The sequence below is a fragment of the Microcaecilia unicolor genome, chromosome 6 (genome assembly GCF_901765095.1).
Source record: "Microcaecilia unicolor chromosome 6, aMicUni1.1, whole genome shotgun sequence".
Classification (NCBI taxonomy): Eukaryota; Metazoa; Chordata; class Amphibia; order Gymnophiona; family Siphonopidae; genus Microcaecilia; species Microcaecilia unicolor.
Genome location: NC_044036.1, coordinates 55,089,317 through 55,105,289, shown reverse-complemented (window position 1 = coordinate 55,105,289; position 15,973 = coordinate 55,089,317). Strand labels below are relative to the sequence as shown.

Genomic DNA, 15,973 nt, shown 5'->3' with positions numbered 1-15,973 from the left:
CCAAGCGATGTGAGACGACCAGTTAAAAAAAAAAACACACCTTCCCCTCACCACGGTAGAAAAAGAACTGAGGAGAATGCATTCTCACAGCAGGTGGTAAGGAACTCATGCAGTGGTGCTTTTCATAAGTCCCGGACCGGGCGATGCAGGTCAGCATCATCCACTTGTGAGAATCTATAAATCTGCTTGTCCTCAGAGAAAGATCAATTTCTCTACCTCCATCTTCCAGCAGGAAGGGATAACACCTGAAAGACCAGGATGGTATGGCCCAGACGCTAAGGAGTAATGCTTTCTGTGCCTTTTGTTCCAAAAAAAGCATTGCTGCAAGTTTCTGCTATGAAAGTACCATTTCTTCACCTCAGCAAGGGTAAAACTACTTACTGACATTTTTCAGCAAAATTAGTTGTGTTAGCTTTCTTAATATCTTACTTTATCATTTATATTCTCTATATTCTTAATTTCATCTAAAATCAAAAATTTTGCCAAGCAAGATAGAAACATACTTCCCGTAAGCTGATCTTGACAGGATAGACTATATTTGAACCATCCCTCTTGAAATGTGGATGAGGTTTATCTTTAATAACAAAAACAATATCTGCTGGGACAGTATTGGGTGTTTCATCACCCTCTTTTGGAAAAGTGATCTTGGTGCCTTCCTTCCATCCCTTCTTGATCTCAATAGTAAGAATTTTATCCTCTGTTCGGGTAGTTCTTCCATCTGGATTCATTTTCTTCCTGGAAATCCTCATCCTTTTGGTGCAGCCATTGTATATATCCTCCAATGATACTCTAAGTTCATGAATAATTGGGGGATCTTGTTTACATCGGAGTTGACTGCCTACTTGATTCCTCTCTCTAGGAAACCCATTCAAATTAAAACTGGTGAAGGAGCCAAAAGGATCCCCATCAACTTCCATATCTTCATCATCTCTGCCACCAGGCATTCTTCGTCCAAAGAAGATCTCAAAAGGATTTGTCCTTCCAAAAAATGCTGCAAATGTGGCATGTGGATCACCATGAAAAGTATATCGAAAGTTGCCTCCTTGCCCATCAGGTACTCCAGCTCCTCCTTTCAGTCCTATTAGGAAAAGACAGAAAAAGATTAGGGTAGTCTGCATAATGAGTAATTATAAATCACCATGCTTATTTATAATATACTTTATGATATTTTTGTCCTTCTGAAGTACAGCTCACATGCCAAAAGTAGCTTTAACCAACTACTCTAAAGGCTATCATAAGCAACAGAACTCACATCATGTTTAGTGGACACCTACTAAAGTTAGTTTTAGTTAAAGTCAGTTATTTATAGTCTTATAAAATGTACTCAGTTTAAAGCAGCTGCAATATGGTTAAATTTAGGAGGTGGGGGAGGGGGGACCTTAAAGATCTTTATGCAAGTCCTGACCAATATTCAGACAGGACCCACATAAATATCTTATGCAGATCCATGCTGAATATCAGTAAGTTTTCAAATAAGTCCTGGCAGCCAGCACATCTCCGATTGTACCTGGATATTGAATACCAGTGCCTGGACATGGCCCAGCATTGAATATCCAGGTCTAATTTAGCCAGCAACAGTAATCAGTTTAAAAACTGCCAACCGTAGCTAGCTGAATACTGACTGGATAATATATTCTGATGTATTCCTATCCAAAGCGCATCACAAATTAAAAATATATATATTTCTTGAACAGTACTAGGTTGCATCACAATTTTTATTTACATACACAGGAACCAGCATATTAAATATGCATGGAATTATGAGTGCACTAACCCCTGTTAGAATGTGTGAATTAGTGCAACATGCTAGCATAAGAACTGTCATACTCAAGAATATCAAGAAGACAAAACTCAATACAATGGTTCAATGACGAATTAAAAAAACTCAAAACACAATCCAGGAAACTTGAACGAGCATGGAAAATAAACAAAAGATGAACATACACTCAATGCATGGAAACAAGGACACAGAAAATACAAATACGCAATAAGACAAACCAAAAGGTCCTATTACAAAACTAAAATAGGACTGCATTACAAAGGTATGAAGAAACTATTTCAACTCGTAAATAAGTTACTAGACACCACACCTATCACCACAACCAACACAGACATCCCACCCGCAGACAAACTTGCCAACTACTTTAATGAAAAAATAATAAAAAATTACGCAGCACACTTCCTCAGCACAACACTGACATCGAAAACTTCTTCAAGACCTGGACCAAATCCCTGGTGGATGCCCAGCTGACCGTTTCTGGTCAACACTTACTCGCCTCACCACTGAGTCACAAAAACGACTCATAGATTTGTCAACACCCACTGCAAACTGGGCACATGTCCCAGTCATCTACTCAAATCCGCCCCTGACCGCTTCATAGCAGACCTCACATCCCCCCTAAACTTCATGCTACAACAAGGTCTCTTCCCCGAGGTATATGGCAACATCCTACTCACCCCAATACCAAAAGACGCCAAGAAAACCACAAACGATCTAACCAATTACCGCCCAGTTGCGTCTATACCACTAGTAGTCAAACTGATGGAGAGCTTGGTGACCAAACAGCTTAATGAATACATGGACAAGTTCTCAATACTACATGACTCACAGTCAGGGTTCCACCCCCACCACAGTACCGAAACTGTCCTAGTCACACTCCTGACCAAATTCAAGCAAGAAATAGCCACAGGTAAAAGTATACTTCTCCTCCAATTCGACATATCAAGCGCGTTCGACATGGTAAACCACAATATACTACTAAGACTCCTTGGCCACTTTGGGATTGATGGAAATGTACTTAACGGGATAAAGGGTTTTCTAACCACCAGAACTTACCGAGTAAAATAAAAAACTCAAACATATCATCACCATGGAAACCTACCTCTGGAGTACCTCAAGGATCACCACTATCACCAATACTCTTCAACATGAGGATGATCCCACTGGCAAAGTCCCTATCCAACCGAAGCCTCAACCCGTTCATCTATGCAGACGACGTCACAATCTACATTCCCTTCAGTCACGACTTGACAGAAACAACCAATGAAATCAATGACAGCCTGAACATCATGAACTCCTGGGCAAATTCATTCCAACTGAAACTGAACACTGAAAAAACACACTGCCTCATCCTCTCATCTCAACATAACAAGTATAAACCCACAACCATAAACACCCTAGAACACACCCTCCCTACCTCAGACAGCCTAAAAATACTCGGCATCACAATTGACCGCAACCTTACCCTTGAGAGCCAAGTAAACTCTGTAATAAAGAAAATGTTCTATTCAATGTGGAAACTTAAACAAATAAAACCTTTCTTCCCGAGGGAAATCTTTCGAAACCTAATACAATCAATGGTCCTAAGCCATGCAGATTACTGCAACGCAATCTATGCGGGATGTAAAGAACAACTCGCAAAAAAACTCCAGACCACCCAAACCACAGCTACCAGGCTGATATTTGGTAAATCACGCTTCGAAAGTGCTAAACCCCTCCGAGAAAAGCTACACTGGCCCCCAATCAAAGAACGTATCATCTTCAAAATCTGCACCTTCGTCCACAAAATTATCTATGGAGTAGTCCCAGGATACATGACAGACCTCATAGATCTACCAACCAGAAACAGAATCAGATCATCACGATCATACCTAAACTTACATTACCCAAATTGCAAAGGACTTAAATACAAAACAACTTACACATCCAGCTTCTCCTACATAACTGCACAACTATGGAATGGACACCCAAAAGCTGTAAAAACAATCCATGACCATCTAAACTTCAGAAAATCACTAAAAACCAACCTCTTCAAAAAGGCTTACCCCACCGATCCAACGTACATCCCCACACCCAGCAACACAGGGCAATATACAGGACAATATACAATCTTCATTCACTTCGACCTTCATGGTGCCTGACACACACCTGCTTTCCATGTGGGTGCTCTCCTCGCCCGCTGGCAGACAGAACTGGTGGCTGCTATGGACTGTTTTCTGCTGTCTTCCATGTTCCAGACTTCAGAGAGTCCGGTCCGGATTTTCCAGGTTGCCAGACTTGCTCTGCTGGTTTGTCCTTGAACAGCAACCTTACTTGGCTGGTGATAGCTGCAGCTGAGTGTCAGCTGCTGATGGGCTTATTAGCTTCTGTGAGCCTTGCTTGCTTTGCCTTGGTATCAAAGGTCTTCCATGAGTTCCTGTTGGTTTGTTCGAGTTCCTGCTCTGAAAGTTTCCTGTGTGTTTGACCCTGCCTGTTCCTGGACATCTCTTGATTTCTACCTGCCTAAAGACTCTGGTTAGTTTATGGATTACCCTTGTTTGCCGCCTGCCTAGAGACTTTGCCTGGACCTAATTACTGCTTTTGTTAGCCACCTGCCTAGAGACTTTGCCTGGATGTGATTGTTTGCTGCCTACTATTAAAGTCTCTTCTAGTTATCCTGTGGTTCCTGCCTGCTTTGGTCAACCTTGCTTTTTGCTTGGGTGGTTTGCCTGCCGCTGCTGCTCCTCGGCAGTGGTCCAAGGGCTCACAAACCTAGTTGCTGCGTTGAGAACGTGACAGAATACCAAGGCCATGAGCTCGGCAAGATCACCCTACCAGCTGGGGTTCTAGCCCACAACGTTTTGCCCTGTTGTCCATCCGGGTTCCAACCCCGGTTCAGTTCCTGATTCCAGTTTGGATCCCAGGTCCAACCCAGTTTTTGATCTAGATCCGTTTCTGACCCTCCAGGAGTACCGCGTTAAACTTTTGTCTGATCCAGCTCTGAGGAATACTCCTGAAGCTGCAGCAGAGAGAAAGCGTCTCTGGGGCCCTGTTGTCCCTGGAAACCCAGTTTCTGCTATTGATCCCTCTACCAAGCTCTTCTTGTACCGCGTCCAACTTCTCGCAGAGCCAGCCCTGCGGAATACTCCTGAAGCCCAAGCTGAAAGAAGGTGGCTGCCTGATTCCGGTCCAGTTCGAGTGACGCTTCCAGCCAAGTCTCTGAGGCCAGGCCGGGTGGCGTGTCGTACCACGCCTCCAATTCCAGCCCAAGAAGCACTTCCACTTAAGCCTCTGATTCCAGTCCAAGCGAAGCTTTTGACAGAGTCTTCAATTCCAGTCCAAGAAGCGTTGTCACGCAAGCCTCTGATTCTAGTCCGAGCGAAGCTTCTGACTGAGTCTCCAGTTCCAGTCCAGGAAGCTCTTCCACTTGAGCCTCTGAGTCCTGTCCGAGGGACGCTTCTAATTGAGCCTCTGATTCCTGTTCGGGTGGTGCTTCTGGTCGAGCCTCCAGTCCCAGTTCAAGTGGCACGGCCAGTTAAGCCCCTGAGTCCAGTCCAAGGGACGCTTCTGACCGAGCCTCCGATGCCAGTTCGAGTGGCCCTGCTAGCCAGGCCGCTGCTGAGTTCCAGTGCCAGTCAAGATGCTGAGTCCGGATCGAGTTGCAGTTCTGGCCAAGAGAATGCCGAGTCCACTCTGAAATCGAGTTCCAGTCCAGATGATGCTGAGTTCACTCCGGGTGCGAGTTCCAGCCGGGATGTTCCAGAGTCTGCACTGAATCCCAGCCAAATGCTTGAGCATGCTCTGAGATCCTGCCAAGCGCTGGAGTCTGCTCTGAGTTCCAATCAAGCTTCTGAGCCTGCTCTGAGTTCCTGCCCAGTGCCTGAGCCTGCTCTGAGTTCCTGCCCAGTGCCTGAGGCTGTTTTGAGTTCCTGCCCAGAGGATGCTGAGTCCGCTCCGAGGTTGAGTTCCAGCCCAGCTGTTCCTGAGTCTGCTCTGAGGTTGAGTTCCAGCCCAGCTGTTCTTGAGTCCGCTCCGAGGTTGAGTTCCAGCCCAGCTGTTCTTGAGTCCGCTCCGAGGTTGAGTTCCAGCCAAGAACCTGAAGCCAGTCCGAGGTCCAGTCTTGCTTCCAGTCCGAATTCCAGTCCAGCTACCCATGGTCATGTTTTGAAACTCCTCCGTAGGTTTCACCACTGTTACCCATGGAGACCTGAATCTCCCCTGGAGAGTGGGGAGGCCTTGAGGAGGAGGTACTGTCACGTTTCTGACTGCTTTCCATGTGGGTGCTCTCCTCGCCCGCTGGCGGCCAGAACTGGTGGCTGCTATGGACTGTTTTATGCTGTCTTCCATGTTCCAGACTTCAGAGTCCGGTCCGGATTTTCCAGGTTGCCAGACTTGCTCAGCTGGTTTGTCCTTGAACAGCAACATTACTTGGCTGGTGATTGCTGCAGCTGAGTGTCAGCTGCTGATGGGCTTATTAGCTTCTGTGAGCCTTGCTTGCTTTGCCTCGGTATCAAAAGGTCTTCCATGAGTTCCTGTTGGTTTGTTCGAGTTCTTGCTCTGAAAGTTTCCTGTGTGTTTGACCCTGCCTGTTCCTGGACATCTCTTGATTTCTGCCTGCCTAAAGACTCTGGTTAGTTTATGGATTACCCTTGTTTGCCGCCTGCCTAAAGACTCTGGTTAGTTTATGGATTACCCTTGTTTGCCGCCTGCCTAAAGACTCTGGTTAGTTTATGGATTACCCTTGTTTGCCGCCTGCCTAGAGACTTTGCCTGGACCTGATTACTGCTTTTGGTAGCCACCTGCCTAGAGACTTTGCCTGGATGTGATTGTTTGCTACCTACTATTAAAGTCTCTTCTAGTTATCCTGTGGTTCCTGCCTGTTATGTTCAACCTTGCTTTTTGCTTGGGTGATTTGCCTGCCGCTGCTGCTCCTCGGCAGTGGTCCAAGGGCTCACAAACCTAGCTGCTGCGTTGAGAACGTGACACCTACCTCATTCGACCACAATACAACCTTGTTTTTATCATCAACCAACTTGCGAACACCTTACGGTACTATGTAAGCCACAAATAGGTGGGGAAATGTGGGGTACAAATGTAACAAATAAATAAATAAATAAATACTGGTCAAACCAAAGTTCCATCAAGGAACAGTGGCCAATGTAAGTCACAAGTACATTTCAGGATCCCAAAATGTAGATGGATTCTATGCTGCTTACTCTCCGAGATAAGCAGTGGCCTTACTCAAGTCTACCTTGTCAATAAGTTTATGGATTTTTCTTCCAGGAGCTCATTTAAACCTTTTTTTTAAATCCAGCTATGCTGTGTTTCCTACACCATCCAGCAATTAGTTCCAGAACTTAAATGTGCATTAAATTACTAACCTGTAGCAAGTGTTCTCCAAGGACTGTAGGTCAAGGATTCTCACAAGCAGGTGACATCTCCTGACGGAGTCCCGGTGTGGACACTACCCAGCTTTCCTAGTATTCAAGATGCTTTTTTGGTAGGCCCACACAACACGTACTCGAGTTGCACAGGACCTGCAGTTGGATCAAAAAGACTTCCTTTTCCTACTATCCTCAGAGAACACCTACTACAGGTGAGTAATTACACATTCTCTGAGGACAAGCAGGACAAGGATCCCACAAGTGAGAATTCCTAGCTACCAGGCTCACTGAAAACAAAGGACAATGGGGGCTTGCAATGGCAAAGCCATGTAGAAACCAATCAACCTGGACTTATATACTGTCTTGTGAGAGTACAGACTGGAATAGAAGAAAAGTGGGCTTAGGAGAGTGGAGTTGGATTCTAGATTCCAAACAAATTCTGCAGAACTGTGACATGCAGTTCAAAGCAGTAACACGATGTAAATGTGTGGACTGCAGACCACATTGCAGCTCTGCAAAGCAAATCTCTTAAATTAAGGGAAAGGGGATGGGATTTGATATACCACCTTTATGTGGTTACAATCAAAGCGGTTTGCATATAATATACAGGTACTTATTTTTAGACCGACCTCAAGTGGGCTACTGATGCAGCCATGGATCTGACATTATGAGCCATGACATGGCCCTCCAATGTCAAGCCAACGTAGACATAAGTGAAGGATATACAATCTGCTAGCCAACTGGACATCATGCTTTTACCGATCGCTGGCCCCAGGAGACACAAAGCTGGGTGGACTGTCTATGGCTTTAGTCCACTCCACATAGAAAGCCAAGACTCACTTGCAGTCCAAGGTATGCAGTGCACTTTCGCCAGCGTGAGGGTTTGAGCACAGAACTAATCTGTTATGATGAAACCTTGTGTAAGGTAGAGCCCGAAGCTCATTAACCCTGCAAGCTGAAATGACCAAAAACTTCAAATGACAGAAATAGAATGGCCTGGAGCTTTGGCAACAGCAAACCTCTCATGAAGAGAGCAACCAGAGGCTGTATAGAGATAGGCTTGCATCCCACACAGTGATAAGCACTAATTGGACTGAGGTGAACACTTACAGAGTTGGTCTTCAAACCACACTCAGAGAGGTGTAGGAGGTGTTCAAGCAGGTTCTGTGTAGGGCAAGAGAGGATCTAGGGCCTTGCCCTCATACCAGATGGCAAACTTCCTCCATTTTAAAATATAACACCTCTTGGTGGAATCGTTTCTGGAAGCTAGCAGGATTCTAGAGATACACTCCAGCACCTGTAGAGATACAAATTCTATGTTCTCAACATCCAGGATGTGAGGGCCTTGGACTGGAGGTTGGGACGCAGAAGACATCCCTCATATTGCATGATGACGGTTCTCCAGAAGAAGAGAAAACCAGATTTGCCTCGGCCAGTAAAGAGCATGGTTCCCCAGGCCTGCTTGAGTTTCAGTAAAGTTTTCCCTATCAGATGAATGGGAAGAGACACATACCGGAGACCCTCCCCCTAATCGAGGAGGAAGCCATCTGATGCTAGTCTGTCATGTGACCTGGGTCTGAAGCAGCACCAAGGATCTTGTTGAGATGAGTGGCAAACAGATCCACCAAGGGAGTGCCCCAATCTCAGAAATCTTGCAAGCAATGCCCATTCTGAGAGACCAACATAGCAACCCAATTGTCTGTTTGAACAACACAATTTGGCTCAAAACCAATCTTTGAAAGCCTTTAGAGCATTCTAGATTGCCCATAGCTCTAGGAGGTTGATTTGTAGCTCGGACTGTTGAGCAGACCAGATCCCCTCGGTGTGAAGCTCTTCTACATGAGCTCCCCACCCGAGTGGGTACATCCATAGTCAAAGCCTTCTGGGGCAGAGGAATTTGGAATAGGAGTACCAGGGTCAAATTGGGTCAAATCATTCACCAGAGAAATGACTGGGCCAGCTCTGGAGTAACCATGACTACATCTGCAAGGTTCCCCATGGCTTGACACCACTGAGAAGTCTATTGGGATCTCCGCAAATGTAAGCAAGTCATGGGAGTGATATGCACCAGAGGTGGCCATGTGGCCCAACAATCTCAACATATTCTGAGGTGTGACCTGCTGGCTTCGTTGAACCTGAGTAGCGATGCCAATGAGAGCATTCACCCATGCCTGAGGAACACAGGCTCGAGCTTGCACCATGTCTAGCAGTGCTCAAATAGTTCTTTGGGCTCTTGCACCCTATCCTGCGTTGTGCTTTCACTAACCAATCATCCAGGTAGGGAAAAACAAATGCCCATCCTACGCAAATGCTGCAACCACCGCTAGGCACTTGAAGACCCTGGGAGCTGACAATACTGGTAGTGATGCTTCCCTACTCGAACTGGAAGTATTAAGATGTGGATCTAGGCACCCTTCAAATCTGGAGTGCATAGCCAATCTTTCTCTTGAGTGAGAAGGAGGGTGTCCAGGGAAATCATCCTGAACTTTCCACTGACCAGGAATTTGTTCAAGGTCCTTAAGTTGCACAAAAAAGGGAACTAACCTGAATGCTTATCTCAGGCTGAAACTAAGCACTAAAGAGCCAAGCGGAATATAGGAAAAAATAAATTAAAAACTAGAGAAGCGCCAAACTGACACACTAAGCAAAAAGAAATAAAAATCTGAGGGAGCCACACAGGAAGGTATTGAAAAAAAATGACTAAAAAGCGCACTGAGAGGAGAACACACAGACGGATCCTCTCAGTTTCATGGAAAAACAGAGAGACAAATACATGTGCTCACACATGCACAGTGGGGCACTGCCATAACTTTAAGCTATATTCACTAGGATGCATCCACATCGGGCTCTGTCGGATGACGTCACCCACATGTGGGAATACACTTGGTCTGCTTGTCCTCGGAGAATATTTTTTTTCACTTAACGTATAGTTAAGTTCTAGAATTCATTGCTGGTGCAAGCAGTAAAAGCAGTTAGTGTAGCAGAGTTTAAAAAAAGGTTTGGACAAATTCTTGGAGGCAAAGTCTATAAACCATTTTAAGGAAGACCTGGGGAAAGCCACTGCTTATCCCTGGGATTAAATAGCATGGAATCCTGCTACTTTTTGGGACTCTACCAAGAACTTGTGACCTGGACTTGTCACTGGATACTGGGCTAGATGGATAATTGATTTGACCAGTATGGCAACTACTACTTCCTTAGCATCAGCAGCAAATGAATCCAGAGACATGTGGGTTGTGTCCATCTACCAGCAGGTGGAGATAGAGAGCACAGAGTTGAAATGTACCTTACAGGACAACATGCTCATTGGCCAGTCAGTATTCTCCATCTCCAGCAGGCGATGGACGATCTCTCACAAGCTCCTGGCCTCATCCGTTAGCAGCTCCTGTTCTGGTCCCTCAGTTCAGTGGAGCTAGGGGTGTGTGGCTGTGCGGTGCAGCCTTTAGGAGGTACACTTGGTCCCCCCAGGTCCCTTCCCCACTCTGCTACCCTCTACAGCCCTTATCCATTATCCCTCCTCAAAAAAAAAAAAAAAAAACATGTCAGCTAACACTGGCTCTTGGAGTGATACTGGTGCTCCCAATATCAGGGCTAGGAAAGGAGAGGATGGCTGTATACCTCTGATGGATTTCTCAACAGCAAACAGGTCTGCAAGCAGCCCAGGTGAGTTTAGTTTCTCTTATGTCTGGACAGCTTTTTGCAGTTGTGGTTTTCTTTCACAAGCAGGTTGCAAGGGGTGTTTTTCCCCGATACTCCTGCAGTGGACAACCATGTACGGCACCAGGTCTTGGTCCTGCCGGCTCTACCAGCCTTTCTTTTTCCCCATGCACAAGTGAGGCAAGGGATGGTCTCCCTAATGGTTCTGTCAGAGGTTCAGCAGCCATTCTGTTTGAGCTCAAGCCGGGGGTAACATTGCCGGTACTTGTCTCACTGGTCCTTCCTTCGACTCCTTTCTTCCTTTGGTTCGGTGGTTCCAAGGGAGTCTCCGGAGGTGGAGTCGTCTGCTCCATTTTCCTTGAGTTTATTTCGTTTATTCACACCGTCTCTTCCCTAGGACAGGATGCACTTTGGGGTAGCTTTCTGCCTCCCCGTTTCTTCTTTTCGGTCTTGCCTGGAGCGGAGTGTGGTTTAGATGGGACCTGATATGGGGTCTCTGGCTCCTCTTCCCCTAACCCCCCCCCCCCCCCCCCCGCTTTCTCCAGGGAGTTTGTGGTGTGAGCAGGAAAAAAAAACACCACACCTCTGCTGCAAGGGCTTGGAGGGAGGCGAGCTTGACACAGTGCAGCCCAGCTATCGCGCTACACTTTGGATGTTTTGATGAGCAGTCTTGCCAGAGTTTAGCACAAGGCCCTTCATGGGCTTCTGTTCTCTCGCTTAAGCCTTCTTTTCCTGCCTCGCAGAGTCCTTTCTTGGCATGCACTAGGCGGATGCCTACTTGCTGGCCGAGTCACGAGGTAGTGCAACAGCAGCTCCTTCAGGCCCATCTCCACTTTGTCCCTAGGCTGGATTCACAGAATGGCCCAAGGGGCTTCCTTGGAAACAGCGGTCACTCAGGGAAGACATGGGTGCAATCAGGGAAGAGATGGGTGTAAGCTGGCAGGTTGTGTAGAGGGGCTGCCACTAGGCGGAAAGAGAGTTAGGAAACCCTGTGTGCAGGAGCTCATCATTGGTCTCATCAGTCTAATGCTTAACTCAGCTGGCTTGGGTGTGAGGAAGCTAATGGAAGGAGAATGATTGGTGGTGGTAGCTGAAGCCAGGGATTGATTAGGCAGGTGGGAAGGAGTCCAACCAGTTGAGTTGAGGTCAGTTCAGGAGAGAAGTATTTGCAGGCTGAAAATCCTTGGGCAGGGAGGTCCCTAAAGTACTGCAGCCAGCTGAGATTCCTTGGGTGAGAGGAAGTCCCAAAAGTATTGAATTCACTGTGAAGCTGATGCAGGGGAAAACCCTTGGGTAGAAGGAGTCCCTAAAATATTGAACTCTCCTGAAGGTAAAGAGGATAAAAGGTAGAAAATGCTGCTGGGTGACTGAACTGTGATGATGAACTGAAAGAACTGTTTGTCTTGGGAATTGAATTAGTTTATTGTGCACTGGATAAAGAGCCCAGACTGGAGCCTGTAAGCCTGTATTGAATCCTGTATTGTGCTATGCTGCGGTTGGAACTGTGTACTAGAAACCTGCATAGAATAAAAGTCCTTAAGATTGAAGTCACTGGTGGACATCTATTTCTTCATTGTGCCGGGAGCCTGTGGCTGGAGGAGATTGTTCTATCCTTGGCTGCACCTAGGGGCACCTGGTTACAATATTTAAGTTCTGTGTTCTCTGTTTGGCTGTTCTCCCATGCACGATTTTTAAAAAAGGTTCCAGAGGAGATCCAGGAAATTATAGACCGGTGAGTCTGACATCGGTGCCAGGCAAAATGGTAGAGACAATTATAAAGAACAAAATTACAGAGCATATTCAAAAATATGGATTAATGAGACAAAGCCAACATGGATTTAGTGAAGGGAAATCTTGCCTCACCAATCTATTACATTTCTTTGAAGGGGTGAACAAACATGTGGATAAAGGTGAGCCGGTTGATATTGTGTATCTGGATTTTCAGAAGGCATTTGACAAGTACCTCATGAAAGACTCCAGAGGAAATTGGAGAGTCATGGGATAGGAAGTAGTGTCCTATTGTGGATTAAAAACTAGTTAAAAGATAGAAAACAGAGAGTTAAATGGTTAGTATTCTCAATGGAGAAGGGTAGTTAGTGGGGTTCCCCAGGGGTCTGTGCTGGGACCGCTGCTTTTTAACATATTTATCAATGACCTAGAGATGGGTGTAACTAGTGAGGTAATTAAATTTGCTGATGACACAAAGTTATTCAAAGTTGTTAAATCGCGGGAGGATTGTGGAAAAATTACAAGAGGACCTTACGAGACTGTTAGACTGGGCGTCTAAATGGCAGATGATGTTTAATGTGAGCAAGTGCAAAGTGATGCATGTGGGAAAGAGGAACCCGAATTATAGCTACATCATGCAAGGTTCCACGTTAGGAGTCACCGATCAAGAAAGGGATCTAGGTGTCATCGTTGATGATACGTTGAAACCTTCTGCTCAGTGTGCTGCGGTGGCTAAGAAAGCAAATAGAATGTTAGGTATTATTAAGAAAGGAATGGAAAACAAAAAGGAGGATGTTATAATGCCTTTGTATCACTCCATGGTGTGAGCACACCTCAAATATTGTGTTCAATTCTGGTCGCTGCATCTCAAAAAAGATATAGTGGAATTACAAAAGGTGCAGAGAAGGGCGACAAAAATGATAAAGGGGATGGGACAACTTCCCTATGAGGAAAGGCTAAAGTGGCTGGCGCTCTTGAGCTTGGAGAAAAGACGGCTGAAGGGAAATAGGATAGAGGTCTATAAAATAATGAGTGGAGTGGAATGGGTAGATGTGAAGCGTCTGTTTATGCTTTACAAAAATACTAGGACTAGAGGGCATGTGATGAAGCTACAAAGTAGTAAATTTTAAATTAATCTGAGAAATCTTTCTGCACTCAATGTGTAATTCAACTCTGGAATTTGTTGCCAGAAAATGTGGTAAAGCCGGTTAGCTTAGCAGAGTTTTAAAAAGGTTTGGACGTTTTCCTAAAGGAAAAGTCCATAGACCAATATTAAATTGGACTTGGGGAAAATATTTCTGGGATAGCATAAAATGTTTTGTACTTTTTGGGGGATCTTGCCAGGTATTTGTGACCTGGATTGGCCACTGTTGGAAACAGGATACTGGGCTTGATGGACGTTTGGTCTGTCCCAGTATGGCAATACTTATGTAAGGACCTGCTTTCTCTCTGATAGGTACTGTTGCCTATATACTGTTATAGAAAATATTGTTGGAAGATATTTATCTTGAGTGTACAACACAGTATGACCAAATTTCAGTTTCAGCTTTGGAGTCAAAACCTTACCAAAATTCTGATTCTGCCATGTTTCAGTTTCAGCCAAACAGGCTGGTGCATCTTGGGCTGAAACCGAAACGTCCCCCCTCCTCAATTAAAACTGCTGTCAACTAAAACCACCACCTTCTCACCACCCCTAAGCCCTCCCAGGGCCTAGCTTATAAGGTAGGTGATCTACATACGCCTTGTAGCACTACAGAAATGCTAAATAGTAGTAGTAGAAGCCTACCTGGGGCAGGAGCAATTCACAGTCAATCCTGCTTGTGCCAGCAGAAATGGCAGGGGGCAGAAGAGCTTGGGAATTGCTCCTGCCCCAGTTGGCCACTAGACCACAGAGTTTAAGATAGACCCAGGGGACTGTGGAGCTCACAGGTGGATATGGGAGGGGGCTCTGTCTCTTTACAGGGAGAGGGAGTAAAAACAAAGATTAACTGACCCATCATTGCTCTGTGCTGATCCTATAGCTTTCCATTTACAATAATTAATGTATAAAATTAAGTATTTTGAATGTATGGACAATGTTTGTGCTCCATACCTCAGTAAAACCCTCTTGCAAATGAAGAGCCAAAACCATCCGATTATACTAAACTTTGTATGCTTGCTGTGCTATTTTGGGGGCCCCATTCCCCTGACAATTTATTACTGTTTACAATTAGGCTAAAATAAATGATCCTGGTATTTAATGACATCATGCAAATTCTTTCCTCTCCGGGCAGTGAGCCAGTTAGAGCTTCCTCTCTTCTGCAGGGATGTTACAGTACGACAGTATATGAATTCTGGTAAACTACCCCCAGTCCACTCTATGAAGGAAAAACAAAAAAGGTTTGATCGCCTAACCGTACTCTAAGGATTATCATGAGCTGATTATTATACCTACTTCATTAAACCAAATAGTTATCTAGGAGAAAAGCAATTGTGATTTACAACCTGGATTGAACCATGTACATTGTCTTCCTTATTTGTCCTTGGAAAGCTAGGTTGACAGCAATATCTTACTGGACCAACCAAAATCAATTCAACATGGTAAATAACTTTTCGAAACTCCGCAGCTGTCTCTCTACTGCAGTTTTAGAGAGGAGAAATGTCTTATACACATTCAAACAATCTTGATTTCTCATTAACACTGACGCCTGTATAACAGAGAAGTAGAAGTCAAGTCAATTGTACCCTTGATTTCTGAAGAGGATACAGCAACGCACTATAAAAGAAGACTCACCTTCCTCGCCAAACTGATCGTAAATTTCCCTCTTTTTAGGATCGCTCAGAACTTCATAAGCTTCTGCCACCTCCTTGAATTTCTCCTCGGCGTGAGCAGTTTTATTCTTGTCTGGATGCCACTTGAGGGCTTGCTTTCTGTAGGCTTTCTTGATGTCTTCGTCCGAAGCTCCCTTCTCAATGCCCAGAACTGAGTAATAATCTTTCCCCATACTGATGGACCGAGAAAAATGGGCTGTTTTTTTTATTGTATTTATTTTTTAAAACATAACAAAAATATTTCCGTTGTCAGTGCAAACAAAAACAAAAGTACAGGAGTCGAGAGTGCCTTAAAAAAAAAGCAAACTTTCCAAACCACCAAATTTGTTGGAAAGCGGGAGAGAGTGTCCGGCGGATTACAGGGAAGGACGCACTCTCTCTGGACGGTTCCTTGCTCTGACCCTCCTCCCCCCACCCCCAACTCCGGGCCCGGCATCTCACGCGCTGCCCCCGCTGCTCATATATAGTCTTCTAGGCCCACCGCGGCCCCGGCCTCTCCACCCCCGAACCCTTTCCTCCTCCCCCACCCACTTCATAGTCGCGTCCCAATCCCAGTTGAGGATTCGGAAATTGGAATCCGACAACAGCTCTTTCTAGAACAAGCGGCGCGTCACTCCCCCCGTCCTCAACTCTC

The 15,973-nt window shown here is 45.4% G+C and overlaps 1 protein-coding gene across 1 annotated transcript in view; it reads right to left on the bottom strand.

Moving 5' to 3' along the window:
• DNAJB4 (DnaJ heat shock protein family (Hsp40) member B4) overlaps positions 1 to 15,759 on the bottom strand; it is a 62,787-nt gene extending 47,028 nt beyond the window's left edge. The window contains exons 1-2 of the mRNA XM_030205651.1: positions 15,302 to 15,759; positions 504 to 1,078 (exon numbers count right to left, since the gene is read on the bottom strand). Of these exons, the coding sequence (XP_030061511.1) occupies positions 504 to 1,078; positions 15,302 to 15,512 (786 nt within the window). The 5' untranslated portion in view covers positions 15,513 to 15,759. The remainder of the gene's footprint in view (positions 1 to 503; positions 1,079 to 15,301) is intronic.
• Positions 15,760 to 15,973: the final 214 nt, after the last annotated feature.